Source organism: Calypte anna, chromosome 18 (assembly GCF_003957555.1).
Source record: "Calypte anna isolate BGI_N300 chromosome 18, bCalAnn1_v1.p, whole genome shotgun sequence".
In the NCBI taxonomy this organism is placed as follows: Eukaryota; Metazoa; Chordata; class Aves; order Apodiformes; family Trochilidae; genus Calypte; species Calypte anna.
The window spans coordinates 9,165,260-9,188,241 of record NC_044263.1 but is presented as its reverse complement, the minus strand read 5'-3'; the positions used below and the strand labels follow the sequence as shown (position 1 = coordinate 9,188,241).

The window sequence follows — 22,982 nt, the reverse complement described above, 5'->3', positions numbered from 1 at the left end:
AGTCCGGACTGCGCCTTCCCGGGAGCTGCTCCGGGGGCTGGGGAAGGGGTGGGTGGGTGGGTGGGTTTTGCAGCTTCATCTGCTCTTGGCTTCCTAATTGCAGTTGAGTTGTTTGGCCAAGTGACAGCAAACTGCCCGGTGGCAGCTGCTGCCTGGATGTGTCCCCGGTTCGGGTGCTATTTGAGGTGTTTTAGGGCAGTAAAATCTGGCACTCGCTGCCCTCCCTCCCAGCCTGCCCCAAAATAGAGGTTGGAGGCAGAAAGTGGTGCTTCCTCATCACTGCCTGCCTCTGACACTGGGCTGGGCTGGGGGGCAGCAGGTCACCTCCCCAGCCACCAGCATCCTTCAGCAGCTGAGATGAAACCCCCTGAGCCTTCCCTGGCCAGATGTAAAGCCTCTTGTTTCCTTGTGTACCTCTGGATTCTTTAGTCCATGCAAAGTATGCTATTGCAGCATTGGATTTTTAAGTTATTGTTTATTTTTGGACAATATAAGCATCTCTTCAGCGTGGTCTGCTGCTGCTTTCTTGCCTCTGGCCCCTGCTCAGCTCCCACTCGTGTGCCTGGGCTGGGTCATGCTATGGCCCTGGGAAGGTGGATGGGAAAGGCATTGGGGTGGTGATCACAGTGGTGAGGAAGGAATTTGGGTGTGTTTCCTCTGGGGTAAATCTGGCTTAAAATCATAAGATACTCTGGATTTTATTAAAGCCCTGAAAGCATCCTGTGGCTTTGCTGGCCAAATCCAGCTGCACTGTAAAAGCTGGGGTAGGTCCACACTTAGATGGAGGAGCCCAAGTCAGGGTGACCTGCAGAGCCCTGGCTGCTCCCAGGGGCTTTCCTGGCCATTGCCTACCTGGAAAATCCAAGGGTGAGTGAGGTGGAGGAGTCTGGAGCCAGATTGGAACCCACTGGGTGTTGTGGCATGGATGAGGTCACAGGTCCCTCTCCTTTCCTCCATCCCTTGGAGCTTCTGCTGAGTGGGCAGCTCAGGATGGGTCTGGCCTCTGTTCCTGGCCACCTTTGTGGTCACCTTGGTCACCACTCCTGCCCTGCCCAACTGTTCCCAGCCCACTCCAAGTCTTGGGAAGCTGCAAGAAGGATTCCCATGGGATCCTGGGGCTGAGGAAGAGCCCTGAGCAGGGGAGAAGTGGGCAGAGCTGCAGCCAAGAGGCACAAATCTTCCTGGGAGCCACAGGAACAAGGAGTGGGAAGGGGCTCTCAGGAGTGATTAACTGCCTCAGCCACTGCAGGGCCAGGGGTCAAAGAGGCCCAATTACTTCCTGGAGATATTCCTGCTGGAGGGCTGATAAGCCAACACAGCAGATATGGGTCCACCTGACCCTTTGGCTTTGGAGCAAAGTGGGGACAGGGATGAGGGGGGAATCCCAGAGCCCCCTTCAGCCTCTCCACAGAAGGACTCTCAGGAAGGAGCCCATAGGTCACCCCAACATTGCTGACTCAGGCACAGGCCCCCCTCCCAGCACAGATTTCCAGGAATGCTGTCCCTAATATCTCCCAGTAGGCAAATCACAGCCATCATATGTTTAGGGGAAAAATTGGATTTGCCTTGTAATCTAATCAATGTTAAATAACAGTAATTCTAACTCCGAGGCTCTGTGCTTAAAGTGCTGTTGGTCTCTGGGGATCAGGGGAGTTATTTAATCTAATGAAATCCCCATTACTGCCTAATGAGGGTGCTCCATGGGGATGTCCTCCTTGGGAAGGAAAGCAATGGTTAAATAATTGGCAGTCAGGGCCAAATATTCAGAGGAGGCAAACAGGCAGAGGGACATGAAGGTTTCACCTGGTTGGGATCCAGAGCTCTTTGGCTGCACCCTTCTGATGGTGAACTTCATTGCTCAGGATGTGGTGGGAGTGAACATGAGCCCAGGTTCCTCTTGTCACCTCTCTGGGCAGCCTGGACCACACCAGGGCCACCTCTTCCCGTTCTCTGGCCCAAGGAAGGAGGGGATGTTTTCAGCAGACCTCAGCACTCCATCCTGCATCATGCCTTAGAACCACTGAATTGTTTTGCTTGGAAAAGACCTCTAAGATCACAAAATCCAACCTTTAACCCAGCACTGCCAAGCCCAGCACTAACCCTGGTCCCTCAGCACCACATTTCCAGGGCTTTTAAATCCCTCCAGAGATGGGGACTCCTCCCCTGCCCTGGGCAGCCTGGGCCAGGGTCTGACAACCCTTTAGGGGAAGAAATTATTCCTAATATCCAATCTAATCCAATCCAGCTTTCCTCTGCTACCTCCAGCAGGTTGCTCTCTCCATTGGCTCACCCTGTGCTGGTCCTGGCTTTGTTGTCTGCTGGATTTTAAGATGCTTTCCCCAAAACCTGCTATACTTTTTTTTTGTTTGTTTGCATCAAGCAGTTTTTTTTCCTTATCTCCTTTCCAGAAGGCGACAGGACCTGTCCCAGTTTGCCTTTCCCATGCTGGCTTTGCAGCCATCTCTGGGCCCCCCATCAATTTGGTCATTATGGAGCAAGCTGAGCCCTGCTGAGCTCATTGCTTTCTGGACTCAGCGTATTCCAACAGAGCAGAGTTAATCACCAGCAGGCAGGGACTCTGCTGCTGTCAAACACCAGCACAGCTGTATCCTGTGGCACAGGGGAGTGTTCCTTCCCTGCAGTGCATGCTCTAGTTTCCCATTATTACTTCTTTAATAAGAGCGATAGTTACTGTACATCCCTCATTTGCTGCTAAAATTGGAGCCATTAGAGCAGGAAGTGGCAATTACCTTTGGAGTGGGATGGGGTGGGAGCCCTGTGCCTGCCTCTCGGGAGCAAACACAGCACTGGGTGGCTTTGTAGGGACAGCTGGGATGGCTGTCAGGGGGGCCTGGCAGCCTCCTGAGGGAAGTTTGCACCCACGGGTGCTGGGAGAGGAGAGATGTGGCCTGATGCCCACGGATGATGGGGATGAGGAAGGATTGGAGCACTGCACGTACTGCTTGGTCACCTGGGGATGTGCTCCCCACCCAGTGGCCAGGCTCTTCTGGGCAGCCTTTCCCCAGGGAGTGGCTTGTCCCCTGGAAAACACTCTCCATGCAGGAAAAAAAAAAAAATGAGCATGTCTTGTACTTTCATCATGTTAGGTGTTCCTAAAAGCACATCTGGGCTGTGCAACAGCCTGCCAGAGGTCTCTGGAGGAGGAGGTGCAGCAGGACCTGTGAGGATTCCATGCAGAGAGCTGGGGCAAAGGAGGGATTTCTGGAGGAGGGAGGGTGAGATGTGATGTGCCACCAGGCAGGGCTGGGAGCCCCATCTTCAGTGAGTGTGGCCCAGGCAGCACTGTGGGACACAGCCCTCACCCCAGGAGCAGCACTGCCCTCTGCATGGGGGTGGGTGAGCCATGGCAGGGGTGTTCTGGGCACAGGATGGGAGCACAGATGATGCTGTGAGTGCTAACGAGGGGCTCTGGGTGAGGAGGGTCCCCACAGGCAGCTCCTCAGCAGCAGCCAGGATGTCTGAGCTCATTATGCACACCCCTTTCATGCTGCCTTCATTATTCCCGTGCTATCTAGTGTCATTAAGATATCAAGTTCATTTAGGTACATCCACATTGGCAGTTTAATTATGTCTGGGTACCACTCTGTATTTTATTCATGGACTATCTGGGGGCGGTTGTCAAACACAAGCCCAGGAGATAAAGGTTTGGTGGCTGCAGAATGCTAATGTCCTGCTGGTTCCCTTTTGACAAATACACATGCCAGTTATTACCAAACTGATTATTTCATTCATTAACACCACATACATCAGCTCCCTTCACCCACTATTATTGTATACATTCATCTTTTCATAAACAATTACCTGACAAGGTTGGGAAAGGCAAGGACTGGGGAGTTAATGCTCTGCTGGGAAGTTCCTGGCGTGGGTTGGTAACAAGGTGGGGGGGGGTGTGGGGGGTGGGACCCCCGTTAGCGTGATGGCTTCATTAATCAAATTAGGGACAATAGCATGTCACATGTGTGCCATGTTTCCCAACAATACCCGACCCCTTTGCATTGTGCTGGGGGCTCCTGTCCAGTTTGTGGTGATGGGGTGGATGAAAGGGAAGCCAGGGGAAGGCTTGGAAAGCATTCACAGCAGCCAGACCATGGTCTGCAGTGCTCATCTGCCCTGTTTGTTATTATTTTTATTATTGTTGTTGTGAGGAACATTTGCATGAGAACAGGTTCTTTGTTTATTGTTTGTGCCTTTTTTTTTTTGGGTTTTGGTTCGTTTTTTTTTTCCCAGCTTCCTCATACTGCTTTCCTGGAGCTGTGACCCTCCACCAGAGCTTTAGCTGTGGTGCTGGGAATGATTCAGACACCATCAACATGCAACCATCTCGGGAACAAACCCCCTGGGTAAAAGGCTAATGATGGAGAGAAAAAAACCAAACAAACAAAACATAGGGAGACAGGAACAGTACAGAATAACCAAACTCAGGAAATCCATTATTCCTGCAGATTTCTTAGAGCTTGTGGTGAAACCCAGCAGAGAGGCTGAGTGATGCTGCAGGTCACTCTCTCAGTCTGGATCATCTTCCAGCACATTTTGTCCAGCATAAACCCCTGAGGAAGGGAGAATCTGACCTGGAGCTGCTCTCAGCCTTTTCCCTTGATTCCCCCCTGGTTTCAGTGGGGCATTGGTCCCTTATTTATTTATTTAAGTACCTTGTACCCTCTGCTGTTCCCAGCAGCAGCCTTGCTCCCTCTGGCCAGAGCAGGAGCAGCTGCAGGAAGCCACCAACACAGCCAGAATCAATTCAGCTTTTCACTCAAGCAGACAAGCTCAGAAAGCAATGCTTCAGGGCCACTCCAGTGCAGGATTTGCAAACTAAATAAAGGATCCGAGTGAGATTTGAGTGCCTAACTCCCTTAGGCACTTTTGAAAAAAGCCCCACTGGAGTAAGTAAGAAGCTTTCACCATGCTTTTGCAAAAGCATTAATCCTCACTGCTAGCTCCCTGGTAGCTCTTGGGGCTCTCTGATCACACTTCAAAATCTTCATCTATAGGGGTCCAATCTGGGCTTTCCAAAGTGGCATCAGAGCAGACATCTTACTGCTCTGGGGGTTCCCAAGACAGAATCATCAAATCAAATCAAATCCAACACAGAATCATTTCTCAGAGCTCCCCATGGCTTTACACATTGGGATGGGAAGCTGGAAGGTCCCAGCAGTGACCTGAGACCCCAGAGCCTGACCATGGGGCAATGCTGGGCTGTGGTGCCAGTAGGGTTCTGAAATCAGTTCTGCTGTTGGGTCTCAGCGTGGGCACAGCCACCTCCTGCTGCCTTTCCTACATTTTTTCCTGCTCAGTGCAGTAAAGAAGTACCATATATAATAACCAATAATAACCAGCACACCCAAGCTGTTTTTTCTCCTCTTTGTGGATGTTGAAGTGGAGGTAGGGTTTGCCTTGCTCAGCAGGGCAGCCCTGGAAAGCAAGAGGCTGGGGAACATCTTCACTCTGAAACCCCCAGCCCATGCCACTTTCGTGATGAGTGAGGAAGATGAGGGCTAACTGGCCTGGATCCAAATGACTTAAATTCACTAATTGTGTTGTTTTGTTTTGTTTTTAATTCCTTCATGCTCTCCCTGGATAGCACTTTCTGTTTGGGTTTTGGTTTGGTGTTTGTTTTTTTCGGGGGGGTTGTTGTTTTGTTTTGTTTTAATATAAATGAGCTGTATTTCTTCTTAGAAACCTTAGTGTCACCCTAATGCCCAAGGAGCAACCTCCACATCCCCTGTGGGATGGGAAGGTGAACGTGGAACAAACCCATGGAGCAGCAGGACCTGAGCTGCTGAACAGTTTCCTCACGAAACACGGATCTGCTCTGAACAAAACCTTCCTGAAGTGTTCAGATGCCTCTGTTTGATATGGGGTCAGACAGTGATGGGTTCCCTGGGAGGAGGTGGAATAGCAGAGCCTGGAACAGAGCTCTTAATGCATGACCTTGTGAGCTGTGGCTGAAAGCTCTGGGCTGGAGGGCCCAGGCTGGGATTGCTCAGCTCAGGTTCTTTGGCGCTGGCCCCTGCCTTGCCTGGAACTTGCAAATTAAATTAAGAGGAATCTTTTTAAGTTTTCTATTTTCTGGAGACTTTTGCCCCCTTTGCACTTGACTGCTTTGCTCCAGGAATGAAAGTAGGGAGCCTTTTCCTACCCATTAAAGTTTCATTTAACAAAAAGACAAAAGAATTGGCACGGGAAGGATGAAGAACGACTGAGAGGGTAAACTTGTGGAACTCATATTTTAGATCATGGCCTGAAGTCAGGCTCTGGTTTTTGTAACACAGGGAGAGGATTTTTTGGCCTTGCAGCGGGAGGAAATGTGTAGTGATACATAAAGCAGCCCCTTTTCAGTATAATTTCAGAAACAAACCTCTCCTGTCAAAAGGGGTGGGGGCTGGGGGTGCCCTTTGAGATGTCTGGCTCGTTCCTAAAGCTCCCCACTGATGGGTGCTAACACAGACACAGATGACAGGGAGCATCTCCAGCAGTACAGGACATGTCACAGTGTTTTCCAAAACTTAATTATTGCTGTTGAATTCTTTAGGACTCCACAGCAATATCTTGGAGGATGAAGCCTTTTATCTTTGTGGAGAAAGGGAGAAAGTCCTTCTCCCTGCTGCTCCCAATAAGCCCTGGCAGTCAGTCCGTGAACCTGCAGGGATCTGGGGGTGTCCAAGCCTCCCCCAGTGGGGCCATGTGCTGCATCCCTGCCCGTTTTTAATATTATTTCCCTTCATCCAGCTTCAGCTGCTTTAATTCAGTTGTTTCAGTTCCCGCACTTGCTAGGTCCGGATTTTTGGTCCCTAAGGTCTGGCATGATTTCTCCTTCTGCAGATGGAAGGTGGAAGGAGGAACACCTTTTTTTTTTTTTCCTGCAGTCACCTCCATTTAGTGGTTTTCTGTGCACTTCCACTTTCCAGACAATATTTTGTTCCCCTTCACATTACATGCAGCTTCTCAAGCACCGGGGAGAACTCCTGCATTGCTGTGCGGGTGCCTGGCTGAAGGTGCTGCCTGAGAAGAACGAGAGAGGCATGGAAAACAAACAAATCACATTAGATATTGCAGGCAGTAATGTAGCTCCCAGGGGAGAGAGATAATATAGTGAGAGACAAAGGAACAATAGACTTTGATGGTCTGAGAGCTCACTTGGTTGTGGCTTTTCAGGAATCACCTGGGAGCTGCTAAGGGCTGGGGATGCACAGCCCTGGGATGGGAGCCCTTGTGGTGCATATTGCTGGCAGGGACAGACCCCTGTCCTGCCCAGGAGTCCTGCAGCACAAGGGATGGGGATTATTTTAGAGCTGACTGGGACTTTCAGGGCTTGGAAACTGAGGGACTTTGTTGGTTTGCATTCCTGTTTCGGGGTGGGCGTGTGGGTGCTGTTTGCCAAGGGGTTGGGGGAAGAAACAGTGGGGATGGGCTGAGCTTTGGCTGCAGAAAGAGGCATCAAGATGAACCCTCTGGCATTAACCATGCAGAGAGCTGCTCCCTTGCCTGCTCCCTTGCCCCTTACCATGGGGCTGGGGGTCCCCAGGTTTGCAGGTGGGGAGCTTCAGGGCCAGATTAAGGCAGAGGCTGTGGGGGCTGTGATGGGGATGGGCTTTCCTCAGCAGCCTGGATGCAAGGAGAACTTCCAGACCTTCATTGCCAGCTGCTGGAAAAATCCCAGCTGGGATGCTCTGCTCCCTGGGGCTCCCAAAAGTTCTCCCTACAGAGGCAGCTGATGCTTTGAGATGTGCTCCAGACTCTTCTTTCTCTCTCCTTCCCTTTCTCCATATCTTCTTTTTCCTTCTTTCCTTCTCCTCCTTCTCTTTTTTCCTTCTCAATCTTCTTCTCTCCATCTTTTTCTCTGTGTCTTTCTCTCTTCTGCTTTTTCTTTCCATCTCTCTGTCTCTTTCCACCATTCTGAGACCTCAGCAGATTCCAGGAAGGCATCAGTTGTCTTTAACACCCAAAGGAAAAATCGAAGGGAAGGGTTCAATTACTGGCATGAAAAATGAGTCTCCTAACCAAGGTCTATCCATTTGCTAGTTGTGCTTGCTTTAAAGCTGAATTATAGAGACTGCACATTTTTCTGGAGACAAATGCATTAATTTTTCCTCAAAACAGACAAGAGGGAAGCAGAGGGAAAATAAGATAATAAGAGTTTCCACAGTGATTTATATGCCTTTGTGAAAAATAATGGTGGCAGACGGCAGCAGCCCATGGGGGGAAGGGGCAGGGGGGCAGCAGGGATGACTGCAAGGAAAACTGCCAGGAGTCCAGGCAGGATTGTTGGGTTTAGATGGTATAAGATCACTTTCTGTCTCTAGCTGGCTTGAAAAATCTCTCTCTCTCTCTCTCTCTCTATATATATATATATATGTATGTATACCATATGATGCACTTAAAGTCAGCACAGGCTACCCTGTTTTTCCAGGAAAGGATTGTGTTTCTCACCGACCTCTCCCCAGCCTTCCTTTTTCTGCTGAAGGATAAACTGGGACCTTTAGAAAACAAAGTGGTGGCTACAATTTTTAACAGATTTGCTCATGCATATATTTATATAGGGCAGACAAGCCCTTCCTCAGGGCTGGCTGCCTGCCCTCTCAAGCAAAAACCAGGGAGGGGGCTTGAATTTATTTTTTCTATCTGTTCACTTTGGTTTGATTTATATGCTAAAAGAGATATTTTTATTAAAGTGCATAGTAAATTGGGTTTCTTTATTGCTCATGAGAGCTGTTTTCCAAAACAGGACTATTTATACACTACACTGATTGCAATGTATTTCCAATCTTAATGTCTAACTGTAGGGAATAAAAAAAATTACACTGGATCGTATATTTTTTTAAACTGCAGCCTCTTTAGGAATAAGATGGAATGGGTAACTTTCTCTTGGGAAGCTGATGTGGCACTCAGCAGCTCCCAGGAACAAGTGAAGGCTTTTGGTGGGAACTGGAGACTGGAAGGGTTTGAGGCAGTTTTGTGGTTTGCCCCATGGGAAACACATCCAGGAGGCCAAAGGCCACCAGGGCTGTGGTACCTGCACTGATGGTTCCTCCTCTTACTTACAGGAATGATTTAATGCCTTTATTCCCCACTGGTTTCCAATTGGGAAATCCTGTGGTGTTAGGTTGGATGGGGGAGCAGAGGGAGGCTGGAAGTGATGCTTTGAAGCCAAACCTAAAGCTGTTCCAGGGCAGATGGTTAATTGTGTGGTTCAATTTATTTGCCTAATGCAAATGACATCCCATTTGCCCAGAGTGCTGGGGGAACCAGATTCCTGTTTGTTTTGCTAAAAACTGGGCTGAGATTTGACAGCATCCCAGGTGATGCTCCCTGCTGTGGTCCACAGCAGAGGATCCAGGGCTGGTGGTGAGGGGAAAGCTCAGCTCCCACAGAGCAGGGCTGGGATGTGGATAAGCTGCCACCACCACAGGGGGTTGGAGGACTCACCCTTCTTCCTTCATGGCTCCAGGCCCTTTAGGGGGCTTTAGTGGATGGCAGCATCCTCTGCTCTCATCCCAAAACCAGGAACTGGGGTGTGCCTGTGGCTCTGGGACCACCAGTTTCCTCTGGCCACAGACCAGGAGGGTGTTACATGGGGTTCCCAACTTCCCAAATGGGCCTAATAGAAACCTAAAGAGATTTTTCACAGATTCATGGCTTTTCAAAGGAGAAATTTGCATATTAATAAGAAGCTGTTCAGACTGATTGGCTTAATGTGTTTGGGGTAAGTATAATTAAATGTCAAGGGAAATATATCATGAAGTAATGAAGCTGAAGCTAATTTATAAAAAAATTACTCCTAGAGAGGGAGACAGTTCCAATAACAAACAGTTCTTTAACCTTCCTCTTTAAGGTGATTTGCTTAGTCAGGGCTGAGCTGCGCAGTCCTGGGGTGAGAGATGTGCACTGGGTACTGGTTTGGGGGTGGGGGCTTCCCCATGGGCTCCCCAATACCAACCCCTGGGACCCCCAGGCTGAGCCCATCAGGAAGGTTCACCCAGGTGGAGGGGAGGGTCTGGGGGGACAGTTCTGGACCTCCCAAGGCCACCCCCAGTGCCTGGGGGGATGAACACATGTAACACCTCAGGGCTGCCCTTAGGGAAGGAGAATTGAGGTTTAATTATAGCAGATACTGGGTTAGTTCTGCCAGGTTTTTTCCTCATCCCTCAGCCTTTTTCTCTTTGCTCCATCAGCTTTTCAGAGCACGTGCCATCTCCTGCTCTGTTCAGGGCTTAGCTGGGGATAAAGATCAGCCCATACAGGCACAGCTTTAATAGGAACAATAAAAAAAAACCGAAAACAAACAAACAAAAAAAGGCAGCACACATTCAGAATTGTGAGGCAGGTCCCAAAAGTAGGTATTTTACCATCAGAATTGAGAAGGGTGAGGCCCAGGCTGGTCTCTATGAAGGCCATGGCTCTTCAGCATCCTTCCACCTGATGCGGAGAGTCCGTGAGCTCCCTCCCCACAGCACAGCTTTGTGGTGGGAAAATGGGCAAAGGTTTTTCAGGATGAGTGCTGGGGTCATCAGATGCATTTCCAGGCTTTGCTACGGTGACTTTCTCCTGAGCCTGGTGGGACTGGGAGCTCTTGATTTGTGCTTTGTGCACCAGCAGGGTGTGAGGCTGTTAAAGGATTGTGACCATCATCTCAGCTGGAAAATCCTCCTCTGGCAAAATATGGCATAGAGGGCAATCAGCAGGTTGCAGAATAACAGACGTGTCTCTAGAGGAGAGCAGACCTTGTGTCCATTTTCATTATGAGGCACCAGTTACAATACAGAATGCCTCCCAAAAACCAACAGAACCATCTACCAGAAGCCTGAATTTACCAAAGCAAATCCAGCTAGGAAATGAAGATCCACTTATTCTTTGGGAGCTACCTTGGAAATTGGATGAAATGACTGGGGGGGTCTGGTTTGCTCCCATTTAAGAATTCACTGGTGTTGCAGGGATTTGGCAAGATGCTCATGGGCTCTGTGGGAGCCCTGACCAGTGCTGAGCTTGAGCTCCTACTGGGAAAGGGTCATAGTGCTGGAGAGGGCACTGGGATGGAGAATGGGGGGGTTCAAAGGGTTTGTGTGAGCACTGGGTCCAGGTGTGGTGAGGAAGGGCAGGGTCTGGGCCTGCTTGGAGAGGAGCAATAAGGGTGAGATAAAAAGAGCAGGTTCATGGTCAGACTGAGTGGGGACCACTGCAGGACTCCTTGGCAGCAGGGATGGCTGATGAAGAAAGGGAAAAGCTCCTTTAGATGGTGCCTGGGGGTGTCTCCATTCCTGGACAAAGGATGGAGCCATGGCCAAAGGGTGCTCTGGGGATTTACCAGGGGCAGCACCAGGCAGGACCCTGCATCCTCCCAGACAGTGGCAGAAATGCCACCAAGATCACTTGGCTTTTTAGCCATTGGAAAGAAAGCAGCTACAAAATGCCCCTTTCCCAGTCCCAGCTGGTCAGCCTGGAGGAGGCAGCTGTGCCCCCCAGCACTGCCTCAGCTCCAGTGACTTTCCTGTTCCAGCAAAGCAAATCAATGGCTTGCAGAGCTAATGGCACCAGGGAGTGTCTGCCTGTCAATACCACTTAGGCACTGGTGGTCTCCAGGAGATGCCCAGATGTGCTCCCAGCACAGGGGATTTTTCAGGAGGGTCTCAGCACCATTCCTATGGGTGATGGGAACAGGGACAGCAGCATCACCTCTTGCCAGGGACATCCCCCTCGACCAGCAGGTGACCAGACCTGAGCACAGGGCTCCTGCCCACCTGCTGCCCTCAGCTGCCCTTCAATAATTAATCAGAGCAATTAGGCAGAGGGCTTGCGCATTGTAATTAGCAATCTGATCAGTGCAATCTCCCTTCCCCGGGGGGGGCAGCAGCCAAGCTCTCAGAGCAGAGGGGGGGGACAGTCCTGTTGAGCAGAGCCCCCCAAGCAGCCCCTCTGGCAGCAGATCCCCCACCTGCCCTGAAGGGCCCCGTGGCCCCATCCCTGTCGGGCTGGGGAAGCTGATCCCAAGTTTTTCCTGTTCCTGTTTCTCCGGGGGCTCCTGGCAGGCCAGGGAGTGTTCCTGCCCCCCCATCCTGAAGCACAGTGTCCACCAAAGCAGTTATCAGGGACTGCCCATGGAAACACTTTCTCCACAGCATCTCCTTGCTGGGTTTCCCAGCTCCTTGGGAAGGAGAAAGCTTCCCAGCTGTGACCCAAGGACAGGGTGACACCATGGCCACTGCCTTGACCCTCTGTCCCACTCTGCTCTGGACAGCCCTGGGCTGGGACCACTGGCACTGGTTGCTGCTGGGGTTTGGATGGGGACCAGGGAGATGGACTCTGCAGACTGGTGTTTAGGGGGTGATTTACACCACTGTGTCCCCTTGTCAGGCTGTCAGCTCTCTCCTGAACTTCATAGGGAATTAAAGTGGCAGGAGAAGAGGGAGGGGTGGGAAGGCAGCTCCACTGATAAGATGCTGCTTGACAGATACAGCGTGGAAACAGATGCTCCTGGCTGCAGACGTAATGAGATCCATAAATACTGAGACTTCCTCAAATAAACCCCAGCACCCACTGTGAGGATGAGCCTGGGAGCTCCCAACACCTCTGACTGTGCCAGGAGCAGGCACGGAGCTGCCAGGGCTGGGGGAGGGAGAAGAGGCCCTGCAGGAGTCCTCTGGGAGATGATGGGGAGGTTGCAGGTCCCCCCCAGTAACATCTGGGGTTCCCATTATCTTTAGGCAGAGAAAATGCCTGAGCAGCAGGATGGATATGGATGGGCAGGAGCCAGGGTCTTCCTTGTCCCTTCCTGGGCCATTCCTGCCTCTTGGCTCCAATCTGAGCCAGATCTTTCCTCAGTTAAAATCAATAGCAAGGGTGTGCTTTTTTGACATTAATGTCAGTCGGACTTGATTTTACATCCAGCAACACAATGAGGGATTTTCTTTTTTCCTTCCAGACCTCTCTGATCTGTTTGCCACTCTCCTTCCAGCTTCCTCAGTCCCACAGCTTTCCTTGGAGGTATCTATTTTTCAATTGTTATCAATTTCCTGAAATGCATCTTTCCATTTATTGATTTTTACCTGACATCTAAAGGAAAGCAAGGCAGGAGGTTTGACTCACTCCAACGTGCCCTCACAGCTCATCAAAGCTAACTCAGAGCCCTCCTAGAGCTGGTAGGGTAGCACAGCCCCCAGGCTGAGACACTGACCCCATGGGGGGGACAGAGTTTTAAAATTTGGATATACATACAGTGGGTTACATCAGGTTTGTGTTGCCAAAGCATCTTTCTTTTCAGTCATCTCCTGTACAGGCTGGGATGGTACCTTGGGGCATGGCTGGGGCGAGGCAACCCCTGGGGATGGAGTTGGAGTTGGAGGGGTTTTTTCCATAAATATCTGTGACAGAATCATTGCTTAAAATGATCTGGAAGAAAAAGAGAAATGGTGGTGAGAGGAGGAGAAAGCTTGCTGGTGGCTGTGGCAGCACAGGGAGCAACGCACAGTGCTTCAGTGCATGCTGTGCCTCAGTTTCCCCTTCCTCCTTGTTTGATAGCTCCGTGCTGGAGAAGGCTCCATGTAGCCCCTGGGACTCTCAGCTCTCTTATATCCACACTCAGGTCCCATCCTGGAGACAAATTTTGAAATTCTGGCAGGGAATTCTATACAAATTCTATACAGGGGTCAGAGGTTTTGGGGTCATTGATGGAGCAGGGGCTTCCCTCAAACTCTGAACAGGAATGTCTTTTTTTTCTTCTTCTTCTTTTTCTTTTTCTTTTTTTTTTTTCCTTTTTTTTTTTTCTTCTCATTCTTTTTCTTTTTTTTTCCTTTTTTTTCTTCTTCTTTTTCTTTTTCTTTTCTTTTTTTTTCCTTTTTTTTTTCTTCTTCTTTTTCTTTTTCTTTTTTTTTTTTTTTTCTTCTTCTTTGTACTAGGGCTGCCAGGGAGAAGGGACTCACCTTCTGGGATTGTAAGCAGAGCTGAGTCTGGGGCAGGTTCTGCTCAAGGCCAGGGAGCATGTGGGGTGGGTGCTTTATTTCTTTATTTCTTGCTCTGGGTGGGCTGGTGTGGTGCCTGCTGAAGAGCTGCCCTCAGCTGCCAACTTCAGGCTCCCTCTGGGAGAGAGCTGGATGAGATTTATGTGGGAAAGGTTGACAGCAAGTGCATCCACAGCTGCTTTCTGTGCCTTGGACACAGCCAAGGAGCCCAGGAGGTGCTGAGCAGTGCACGGCCTGAGAAAAGCAGAAAATGGACATCAGACAGCAAAGTGACCTCCAGTTTTCTGGATCCAAAAGCTGCTCTCACCTCTGGGGGAAACAGCAGCACGGGGCTGCTCCTCCTGTGTGGAACAGGCTGTTCCCTCCCCAAAATCATATTTCTGGAACAACCACTGCTTGTTTTCTCATGGATCACCAGCTCCTGCTGCTGCTTTGAGTTACTGGGACAGCAGCACAGGTCAGCTGAGGCAAACCATCTGGTTTGAGCCATTTCCCAGCCCCTGATAGAGCTGAAGGGGAACCCAGCAAGGGTTGGTGGCAAGCACCACCATCACCTATCACTGCATCCATTCCACCCAGCTGAATTTCCAGAAACCCAGCCCTTGGGTGCTCAGTCTTGTAAGGAGGGGGCCCTGTATGTTACTGGGTTTCCTGACATCCAGTGATGCTTCCTGCCCCAGAGCTGTTCCCTGAACAGGGACTCAGGACCAGGAGGTGCCTTGGAGGGCTCTGATCTGCAGAGCAGGGGCTCAGCCAACACCCTGCCTGCCCTGGGAAAATTAAACTCAGGCTTTGCAAAGGCATCATTGTGCAGACCATAAAGAGATAAAAAAGCCATAATAAACATGACACCAAAGCTCAGTTCCCACACCAGGAGTGGCTGAGGGTTGGGAGCCTGTTCCTGGGATTTCCTGACATGACCCCAGCACTAAAGTGCCTGTGCCAAGGACTGGCACACCAGGGTGCATTGGGAAATCCCAGAGCAGCACCTTGGGCATCATTTGGCCCTGCACCCACCCCTGCCCAGCATCACCCCCTGCCCAGCATCACCCCTTGCCCGGCACCTCCCCCTGCCCAGCATCACCCCTTGTCCAGCATCTTCCCCTGCACTTCCCCAGCATCTTCCCCTGCCCAGCACTCCCAGGCAGCTGACCTGGCTGGGTGCTGGAGGTTTTGCTGCAGTGACTCCAAGGGGAGACAAATCCCAAAGTGTGGCATTACCAAAGGGAAGTTCTAGGAGGCCCCTTGGGGAGGGCAAAGGGCCCCAGCCCCCAGGAGCAGCAGCCCCAGGTGATGCCTCCCAGACTGGGAACCAGTATTGGACACCAGGGCTGGGGAGAAAGGAGGGACCTGGAAAAGGCCAGATATGAATTTGCATGCACAGCCAAAATGCTCCCTTTGAGCAAAGTCTTCCTCCCCTATTAAGTAATTAAATAAAGCCCCGAGCTCTACTAAAATTAAAATAACAGAATCCATTTATTCTGGCAGGGCCCACTGGTGGCTGCTCTTGCCAAAAACATTTTTGTGGTTCTTGTCTTTTCAAGTGGCTCTTTTGCAATAAAACCCAGATGCCATTAGTCCAGGGAGGCCTCCAGGCAACTGTTTACGTCCATGAAAGATGCCCTTTGTAATTAATTAATCTCCCAAAAGCTGTGGTAGCACATTCCCTGTGGCTCCTGGCCCATCCCTGCCTGCCAGCCCTGGCAAGGGAGCTGTGTGCTCATTCCTGGGTGCTAAAGAAACTTCTGTGTCTCAACCTTGCCACAAAAAGGGTTAAGCTCCTCGGGAAGCCCCAGCAGAGATTTCAACACTTACCAAAACACAAACAGGAGTCAGCTGCCTCAGCAGCTCCTGCTCTTGCTCAACAGCAAATTGCAGTTGCGGGAGGCTGTGGAAAAGGGGCAGGGAGGAGGCAAGGGTGGTGGGAAGGGGGCCATGACCTGGTTCCTTCACCCTTTAAGGGGTTCAGCTGCTTTCAGATGGCTCAGTTGTTGCAGGGTTCCCAAGGCAGGGGAGCAGCAAGGGTGAGAAACACAGGGGGAAAAAGTGATGGACGAGGCTGTCCTGAGCAACCCCACATGTGAGTAGCTGCCAGGCCAGCACCTGGGATCAGGCACCCACAGAACCAGTACCAGTACCAGTACCAGTACCAGTACCAGTACCAGTACCAGTGTTGGTGTTCTGTAGGATCCTTCTCCTGTTACCTCTTCCCAGCTGAGGGCACTTGGGGCTTCAGGGTCCCCCTGGGTGAAGTGGCTCTGGGACTCTCACATTTCATCCACAATGAATTTGGTCAATGAATTTGAGGCATTTACACTCTTGGCTTTTGTAGGATCAGGTGATGGCACAGCCCACTGCAGAATTATGTGGTTCTGGGCAGAGGCCATCCTCGTGCTGGTTTTGAACCCGTTCTTAGTGGTCACAGTGACTGCCTTTGTGCCTCTGCATCCCTAAGGATTTGCAGGAGCTCTCTCAGAGCCCTCAGCTCGTGTCTTGTCCAGCCTTAATGTCCCAAATTAACAGAGTTTCCCCCAAACATAAGCCCTCAGCAGAGATTTGGCTCCTTTAGGAGTGTCTCTTTGCTCAGCCAGGATGTGATATGGTTGCAAATGGGAAGCATTGCTCTGGGCAGGGTCAATCCTCACCACCTCATTTGTAAGGGAACGATTCAGCCTGAGGTTTGGGTGTTATTAGTGGTTTTTAGCTGTTGTTGGCTTTCCGCTGTTGCCTTTTTTTTTTTTTTTTTTTTTTGATAGATGAGTTTAATTTTGCTGGCATATTGCACAGGTTTGCAAACCAGATGTTGCTGCTGCACGCTGGTGACACCCAGGCAGGCAGGGAGCAGTTCATCACCCCACACGGGTCTCACAGGTCAAAGACAAAGGGTCAGGGCATGGGGGGAAATGAAGGTCCCTGCTCCTTGGGACCTCAGTTGCCATGAGAACTGCTGGTGGCACAGTAGTGAACGTCACCAGAGCTGCAGTCACCCCCCATCCATCTCCCATTCCCACTGGGAAGGACCCGAATGTTGGAAGGCAACCAAGCTCTGGAGGGAAAAACTCTGCTGAGGGCCTAGGAAGGAGGGATGGGTTTGGGTAACCAGGTGATGGGGGGGGGGAATTCTGCAGCTGGTCATGTCCAGGCGTGATACATGGGGTGATGTGGATGGGAGGGGGTGGGATGCAGTGTGGAAGGCAACAGGAGGGGGACAAGGAGGAGCCGGGAGCACCCTATGGCTCCTACACCTTCCTGCTGTGCCTCCTTTCCCACAGAGGAGCTCAAGTTATCCTGCAGCCAAATCCTCTGGTCCTTTGGACAATCCCACCCAACACCTGGCCCAGGAGCTCTGATGAGCACCATGGAGCAGGGTGGACCCTGCCCCGAGCCCCTTCCCACTCCTGGCTGGGAGAGCTTCCCAAAGCAGCCCATGTGTAGGATTTCTGTAAGTGGGAGAAGGAAAACTCTGAGTTCAGGGGACTGATATTGCACCTTTTTATGTGACACCATCTTGCTGCCACCTTGAAAACGCCAATAGGTAGGAGGCCTACCTCCTGGCCCTTGGAAATGCCCCGTGCCCTGCAGGAGGGGAGTGCTGCTACTCAGGAAATTCACTGTCATTCCAGGGAGTTTGAGCCATTGTGCAGGAAACCCCAGGGTGGGCAGGGAGGAACTTAAAGGGATAGGACATCAGGGTTGTAGGGATGTGTTGTGTTCTTAAAGTGCTGTTGAGGGAAGGGAGGTGGGATCCCCCTCTTCAGAGGCCTTAGAGAGGCAGAATGGATTCAGGTTGTAGTTCTAAGTAAAGAGTAAAGAGAAAGGAAGTGGCAAATCAGGGGTGTGTTGAGATGCTTTGCTGAGTCTGAACATTTTGTGCCTCCTGACAATCCACACAAGGAGGGAACAGAGCTGGGCTGGAGGTGTGAGGCTCAGGAGCATCCTGCCCTTGGTCCCATGGGACATTCCTGGGAGGTCCCCCCTTTCAGTGTCCCCCAGCCCATGGGGGGCATTCAGCACTGACATCTCCCTCTCTCCCCCTCTCCCAGGGACCTCATGCCCAGGACCCTGGAGGGGCAGATCACCATGGAGAAGACCCCCAGCTACTTTGTCACCAGGGAGGCCCCCGCCCGCATCTCCTCCATGTCCAAGGGCACCAAGCTGATCGTGGTGGTGCGGGACCCCGTGACCAGAGCCATCTCAGACTACACCCAGACGCTCTCCAAGAAGCCCGAGATCCCCACCTTTGAGAGCCTGACCTTCAAAAACAGGACTACGGGCCTGATCGACACCTCCTGGAGCGCCATCCAGATCGGGATCTACGCCAAGCACCTGGAGAACTGGCTCCTCCACTTCCCCATCGGGCAGATCCTCTTCGTCAGCGGGGAGAGGCTGATCAGCGACCCCGCGGGGGAGCTGGGCAGGGTCCAGGACTTTCTGGGCCTCAAGAGGATCATCACTGACAAACACTTCTACTTCAACAAAACCAAGGGGTTCCCCTGCCTGAAGAAGGCAGAAGGCAGCAGCAAACCCCACTGCCTGGGGAAGACGAAAGGCAGGACCCACCCTGACATAGACCAGGAGGTGGTGCAGAGACTGCGGGACTTCTACCGACCCTTCAACATGAAGTTCTACCAGATGACAGGGCAGGACTTTGGCTGGGACTGAGGCTGAAAAAAAAATAATTTAAGAAAAGGAAAATATAATATAATATATATTTTTTTTACGCATCAGTAGAGAAGGGGGGAAATACAGGAAAAAAAAAAAAAAAGTTGTGCTGAAATGTGATTGATTCTGATTTTTTTTTTTTTTTCTCATTGCTCTTTCCTTCTTTCTTCACACAAGAGATGAGGGGATGTGTCTGTCCAGAGCAGGCTGTGAAAAGCAACCGGGTCGTATTGCTGTGGTCTGCAGCTCCTTCCATGAGCCCAAGATTTAGCACAATCTCTGATAAAATGAGAGGCAGGTGCAGAGTTTGTAGATGTCCTCAGGCCCAGCTCCAGAAGTGACAGAGGTGCTTGCAGGGGCTCAGAGCCTCATTGCAAGGTCAGCCAGATTTTGGCTTACCAATGCCATTTTAGACCAGACCTCAACACTTGACAATACCAAAAAAAAGAAAAAAAATAGGCTTAATAATGAATTTGGCTTTCAGAACCTTACCTTAGGGGATTTTCTTATTGCATGAAACCTTGGGTAAAATTATTTCAATTTATCCAATGTTTTCTTTGACTTTTGCCCCCCTTAAATCAAGCCCTTTTCATCAAGCAAACTTATTTTTCATCTTACAGAAGCCAAAACCAATATTCCTTTTTTTTTTTGTTTCTTTTGTTTTGTTTTGAGAAAAAACAATTTGGGTAGCCAAAAGTGAAAGAAAACAAATGATCCTTTTGACTCTGTGATGAATGTTGCCAGGTAGTCAAACAGCCTCCTTGGTAGGAGTTGGCTCCAAACCAGTGTCTCCCACTGCCAGCATCATGCACCCCATTTGCCATGCTGGCAGCTGAGGACTTGTCCTAGGAGGGCCCATGGGAAGGGATTTAGGGGATGGATAAGGGTCACACTGAGGTGATGCTCATGGTCCATCTGGCTTGAAGGTGCTGGGGGACCCATCATCCCCCTACTCAGGTGTGGTAAGTAACTTCACACTGTCCATCAGATGTTATTTAAGCCACAGTGAAGAATGGTTTAGGTTGAGTCAGTCTTAAAACATTGGGGACAAACTGAATTCAAATCACATCCAGAAAGGGGAGAGAATGAGGAGAAGATGATGGAAGTTTTCTTGTCCTTTCCTAGAGGAGAACCAAGGGGGAAGCAGGAACAAGAGCATTGGTTGTGCCAGGCTTTAAAAATTGTCAGGCAAAATGAATTTCCTGTTTGCAATATCCAGGAGCTTTAAATTCTTTGCTTTGATCCTTATCACCTTTTTTTTTTCGCTGGTAGAAATGTCTCAGTGACAGAAATCTATTAGTGAAGCAGGATCTTGTATTACCCTGGGCTCCTTTATCTGCTGGCTCTTTATCTGCAGCATTTTCAGGACTAGAGGAGCATCTAATTACTGCTTGGTGCTGTACAAACACAACCCAACCATGCTCCCTCTCCTGAGTAACTTTTAAAACAAACAAAGTGGGAGATCACCTGCTCAACCTGGTCAGGAAGAAACCTGGGGACCAAGCTCACTGGCACACCAGCCAAGACCTTTCTAAAACCACAGCAGAGCAGAGGTTTCCTGGTATCTGAAATGACAATTTAACCCAAGAGGGAGTCATGTCCATGTTTGACAGGTTAGGAACACAGTTGATGCCTGCTCAGCTCTGTGGCTCCATGTTCCACTGCAGGTGATGGGACACATCCCTTCCTGGCTGCCCTCACTTCCATCCCTCCCATCCTTCCACACCTCCCTCCATTCCCAAGGATCTGGAGTCCTGGGGCCTTCCCATCTCCTTAAGACACAAACCCCATGGTTTTTCATGCCAGGCCCAGTTGCTCAGGTCACTAAAACACCTTCATTACTGTCAGGAGGACCCAGGACCTTCTCCCACCATGGTCATTCCAAAGCTCAGATTTTCCTGTCTGGAGGAGCAGTTCTGATGGGCTGGTGGCACCAAAGCTGTCTCTGCTCTGCTGTCCTGGTGTGGTCCATCTTACTGCCACCCCTCCTGCCTCCAGGGATACTTTCATCCCCTTCACCATTCTTGTTCCAGTGTGTCTTATTTTAATCCTGTTTTTGGCAATGCTCTGTCCCACACCTGGGTGTACATTTGGTATAATTGCCTTCTACCAACACCTTTCAGCAAAACAGCAGATGAGGGACCCCACAGACCCCCAGCAGCCCTTTCTCTCACCTGCCTCCCCTCAGCCCCTCGGTGTTCATGAGAAAATCAGAGCTTGGTCAAGCAGCTTTGGCTCCATAGGGTCACGGCTCCTTCCACCAGCTCTGCAGCTCATTACTGCAGCTCAGATTTCCCAAATCAGAAGAAGCCAAAAGAGGAATGGGGAGACCATTACCCAGAGCCCAAAGTGTCACTGGAGAGAAAGGGAGCAATCTGCTCTCTGCCCATGCTGGCCAAAGGATGAAGAAATGGGGTTAAGGAGTAGCCCAAGGGTGGGTGTTCATTCCTGGGATAATCTTGTTGGGGCAGGAGTGGCACGTGGGCAACATCTTCCACCCAAGGGCAAAAGCCAAGGGGGTGAGGAGCACAGGGCATCACTCACTCATGGGGACAACTAAACAGTGCCAGCACCACTGAGACACAAAATCTGAGGTTTCCAAGCTGAAAAGAAGATTTTAGCATGTTGTTCCTTTGGTATTTAAAGGAGACTTAAGATGGGGCTAATCTGCACATGCCTTTGACAAGTATAAATATCACTTAAGAGTATGATTTTTAAAAAAATAATTATATTGCTATTTTCTCCTATAAGGTCACATTTAGACTGGTATGAAGCAGCTTTTTAATGCTGCAGATTGTTCCTCCCATTCTGAACTCAGTAGAGCAAGATGAAACACCTGCATACAGATGATTTCCTACAACTGCCTCCAAATCACAGTTACTCAATCAGTTCAGCCATGGGGTGTGCACAGCCCGACCAGCACACCTCCCTTGCAAAAACCACTTCCCAGCACACAGAGCTCAGCTCCCCAGGCATCCTTCCCCCCAAATGCTCCGATGTTTTGCTTCCACTCATTTCAGAGGGTTTGAGTCCCTCGACACACACTTAGTAAAACTGTTTGGGGATCTGAGGGTTTTTTGGATGGGAGCTGTAAGTGTTTTTAAAAATCCCTCCACATAGGAACAATGGCTTTTAAAAAGAGGTCATGCAATCAAATTGCTTTGAACTCTACTGCCATTTAAGCCTCTAGACTCTTTAGGCTTCTTTTAAAACCCAGCCATAAAGTTTAGATTATTTTAACCTAAGAAGAATTGGAAGTAAACTATTGAAAACTGCAGGCCTACAGTCCTGAGCACGTGGATGAGGGCAAAGCAAAAGGAGCTATAAATAAAAAAAACCAGTGACCTGTAGAGTTTGATTTTTATTTTTTTTCAAAGCAGGAAAATCAATCCATTACCAATAAGAAGCTAATTAGGGGAATTACAATTCTGCTGCTTTCAATAATCAAATGTCCCATTAGGCACTGATGAAACTTAGGCTGATAATGCCACGCAACATTTAGATTGTAGAACATTTGTTTTAAAAGGAAAGGAAAAAAAAACCCCAAACCCTTTATAAGGCAACCTGCCAATGTCAAGCACCAAATTAATCTGTCAGGAGATGGACACATCTCCATCACCCTCATTTGCACAGATGCCCCTGCCCACCAGGCAGTGGATCTCACTGGGCTTGCACAGCACCCTGCCCAGCCCCACAACTGGGACATCACAGCCCCAAAACCCACCCTGATCCTTGGCACTGAGGTGCTGAGCACAGGGGTTGCACTTATTCTGCAAAAGTCAGGCTTTTTTTCCCCAGTTACACTCTGGGGCAGGCTTGCAGAGCCCAGTCCAGAAACACACATGAACACGAGACCTCCCTGTAGCCCACAGCAGCTTTCAGCCAAACCCAGGCTGTGGGAAGGCTCTTCCCACCATGCTTCAACTGGCCACACCTGGAAAATTTTCTGAGAAATGGGGTTTTTTTTTTTTGCTTTACCAGTGCATTTTGGCCCTTCTGCTGCTACGATGTGCATCACTTCTGGAAGGGTGAGGACAGGGCTGCTGCATCCACGTTGTAGCTGACGCCAATTTTGTGCCAGAATCAGCTCCTCAGGAAATGCTGCCACCCAATAATTTACACAGTTAAAAGGAATATAAACACCAGTGTGCCACGTACAAGGCTCCTCTTCGTGGGATTTGGGGTGGTCTTTGGGATGCAGCACTCAGAAGTTAAATTTCTAGCAAGGATTTGACCCAAGTTATTCTGTCCTGCAGACACACAGTGTGTGCTCTGCTAGGTGTCCAGATTAGGGGCAGAAAAAAAATAAAATAATCAAATACCCATTTTCTTAACCATTACAAAAAA

At 50.0% G+C, this 22,982-nt stretch overlaps 1 protein-coding gene across 1 annotated transcript in view; it reads left to right on the top strand.

The window, feature by feature from the left end:
• LOC103533899 (heparan sulfate glucosamine 3-O-sulfotransferase 3A1) overlaps positions 1-18,636 on the top strand; it is a 28,653-nt gene extending 10,017 nt beyond the window's left edge. Inside the window, exon 2 of the mRNA XM_030461829.1 lies at positions 18,017-18,636. Within this exon, the coding sequence (XP_030317689.1) occupies positions 18,017-18,635 (619 nt within the window). The 3' untranslated portion in view covers position 18,636. The remainder of the gene's footprint in view (positions 1-18,016) is intronic.
• Positions 18,637-22,982: the final 4,346 nt, after the last annotated feature.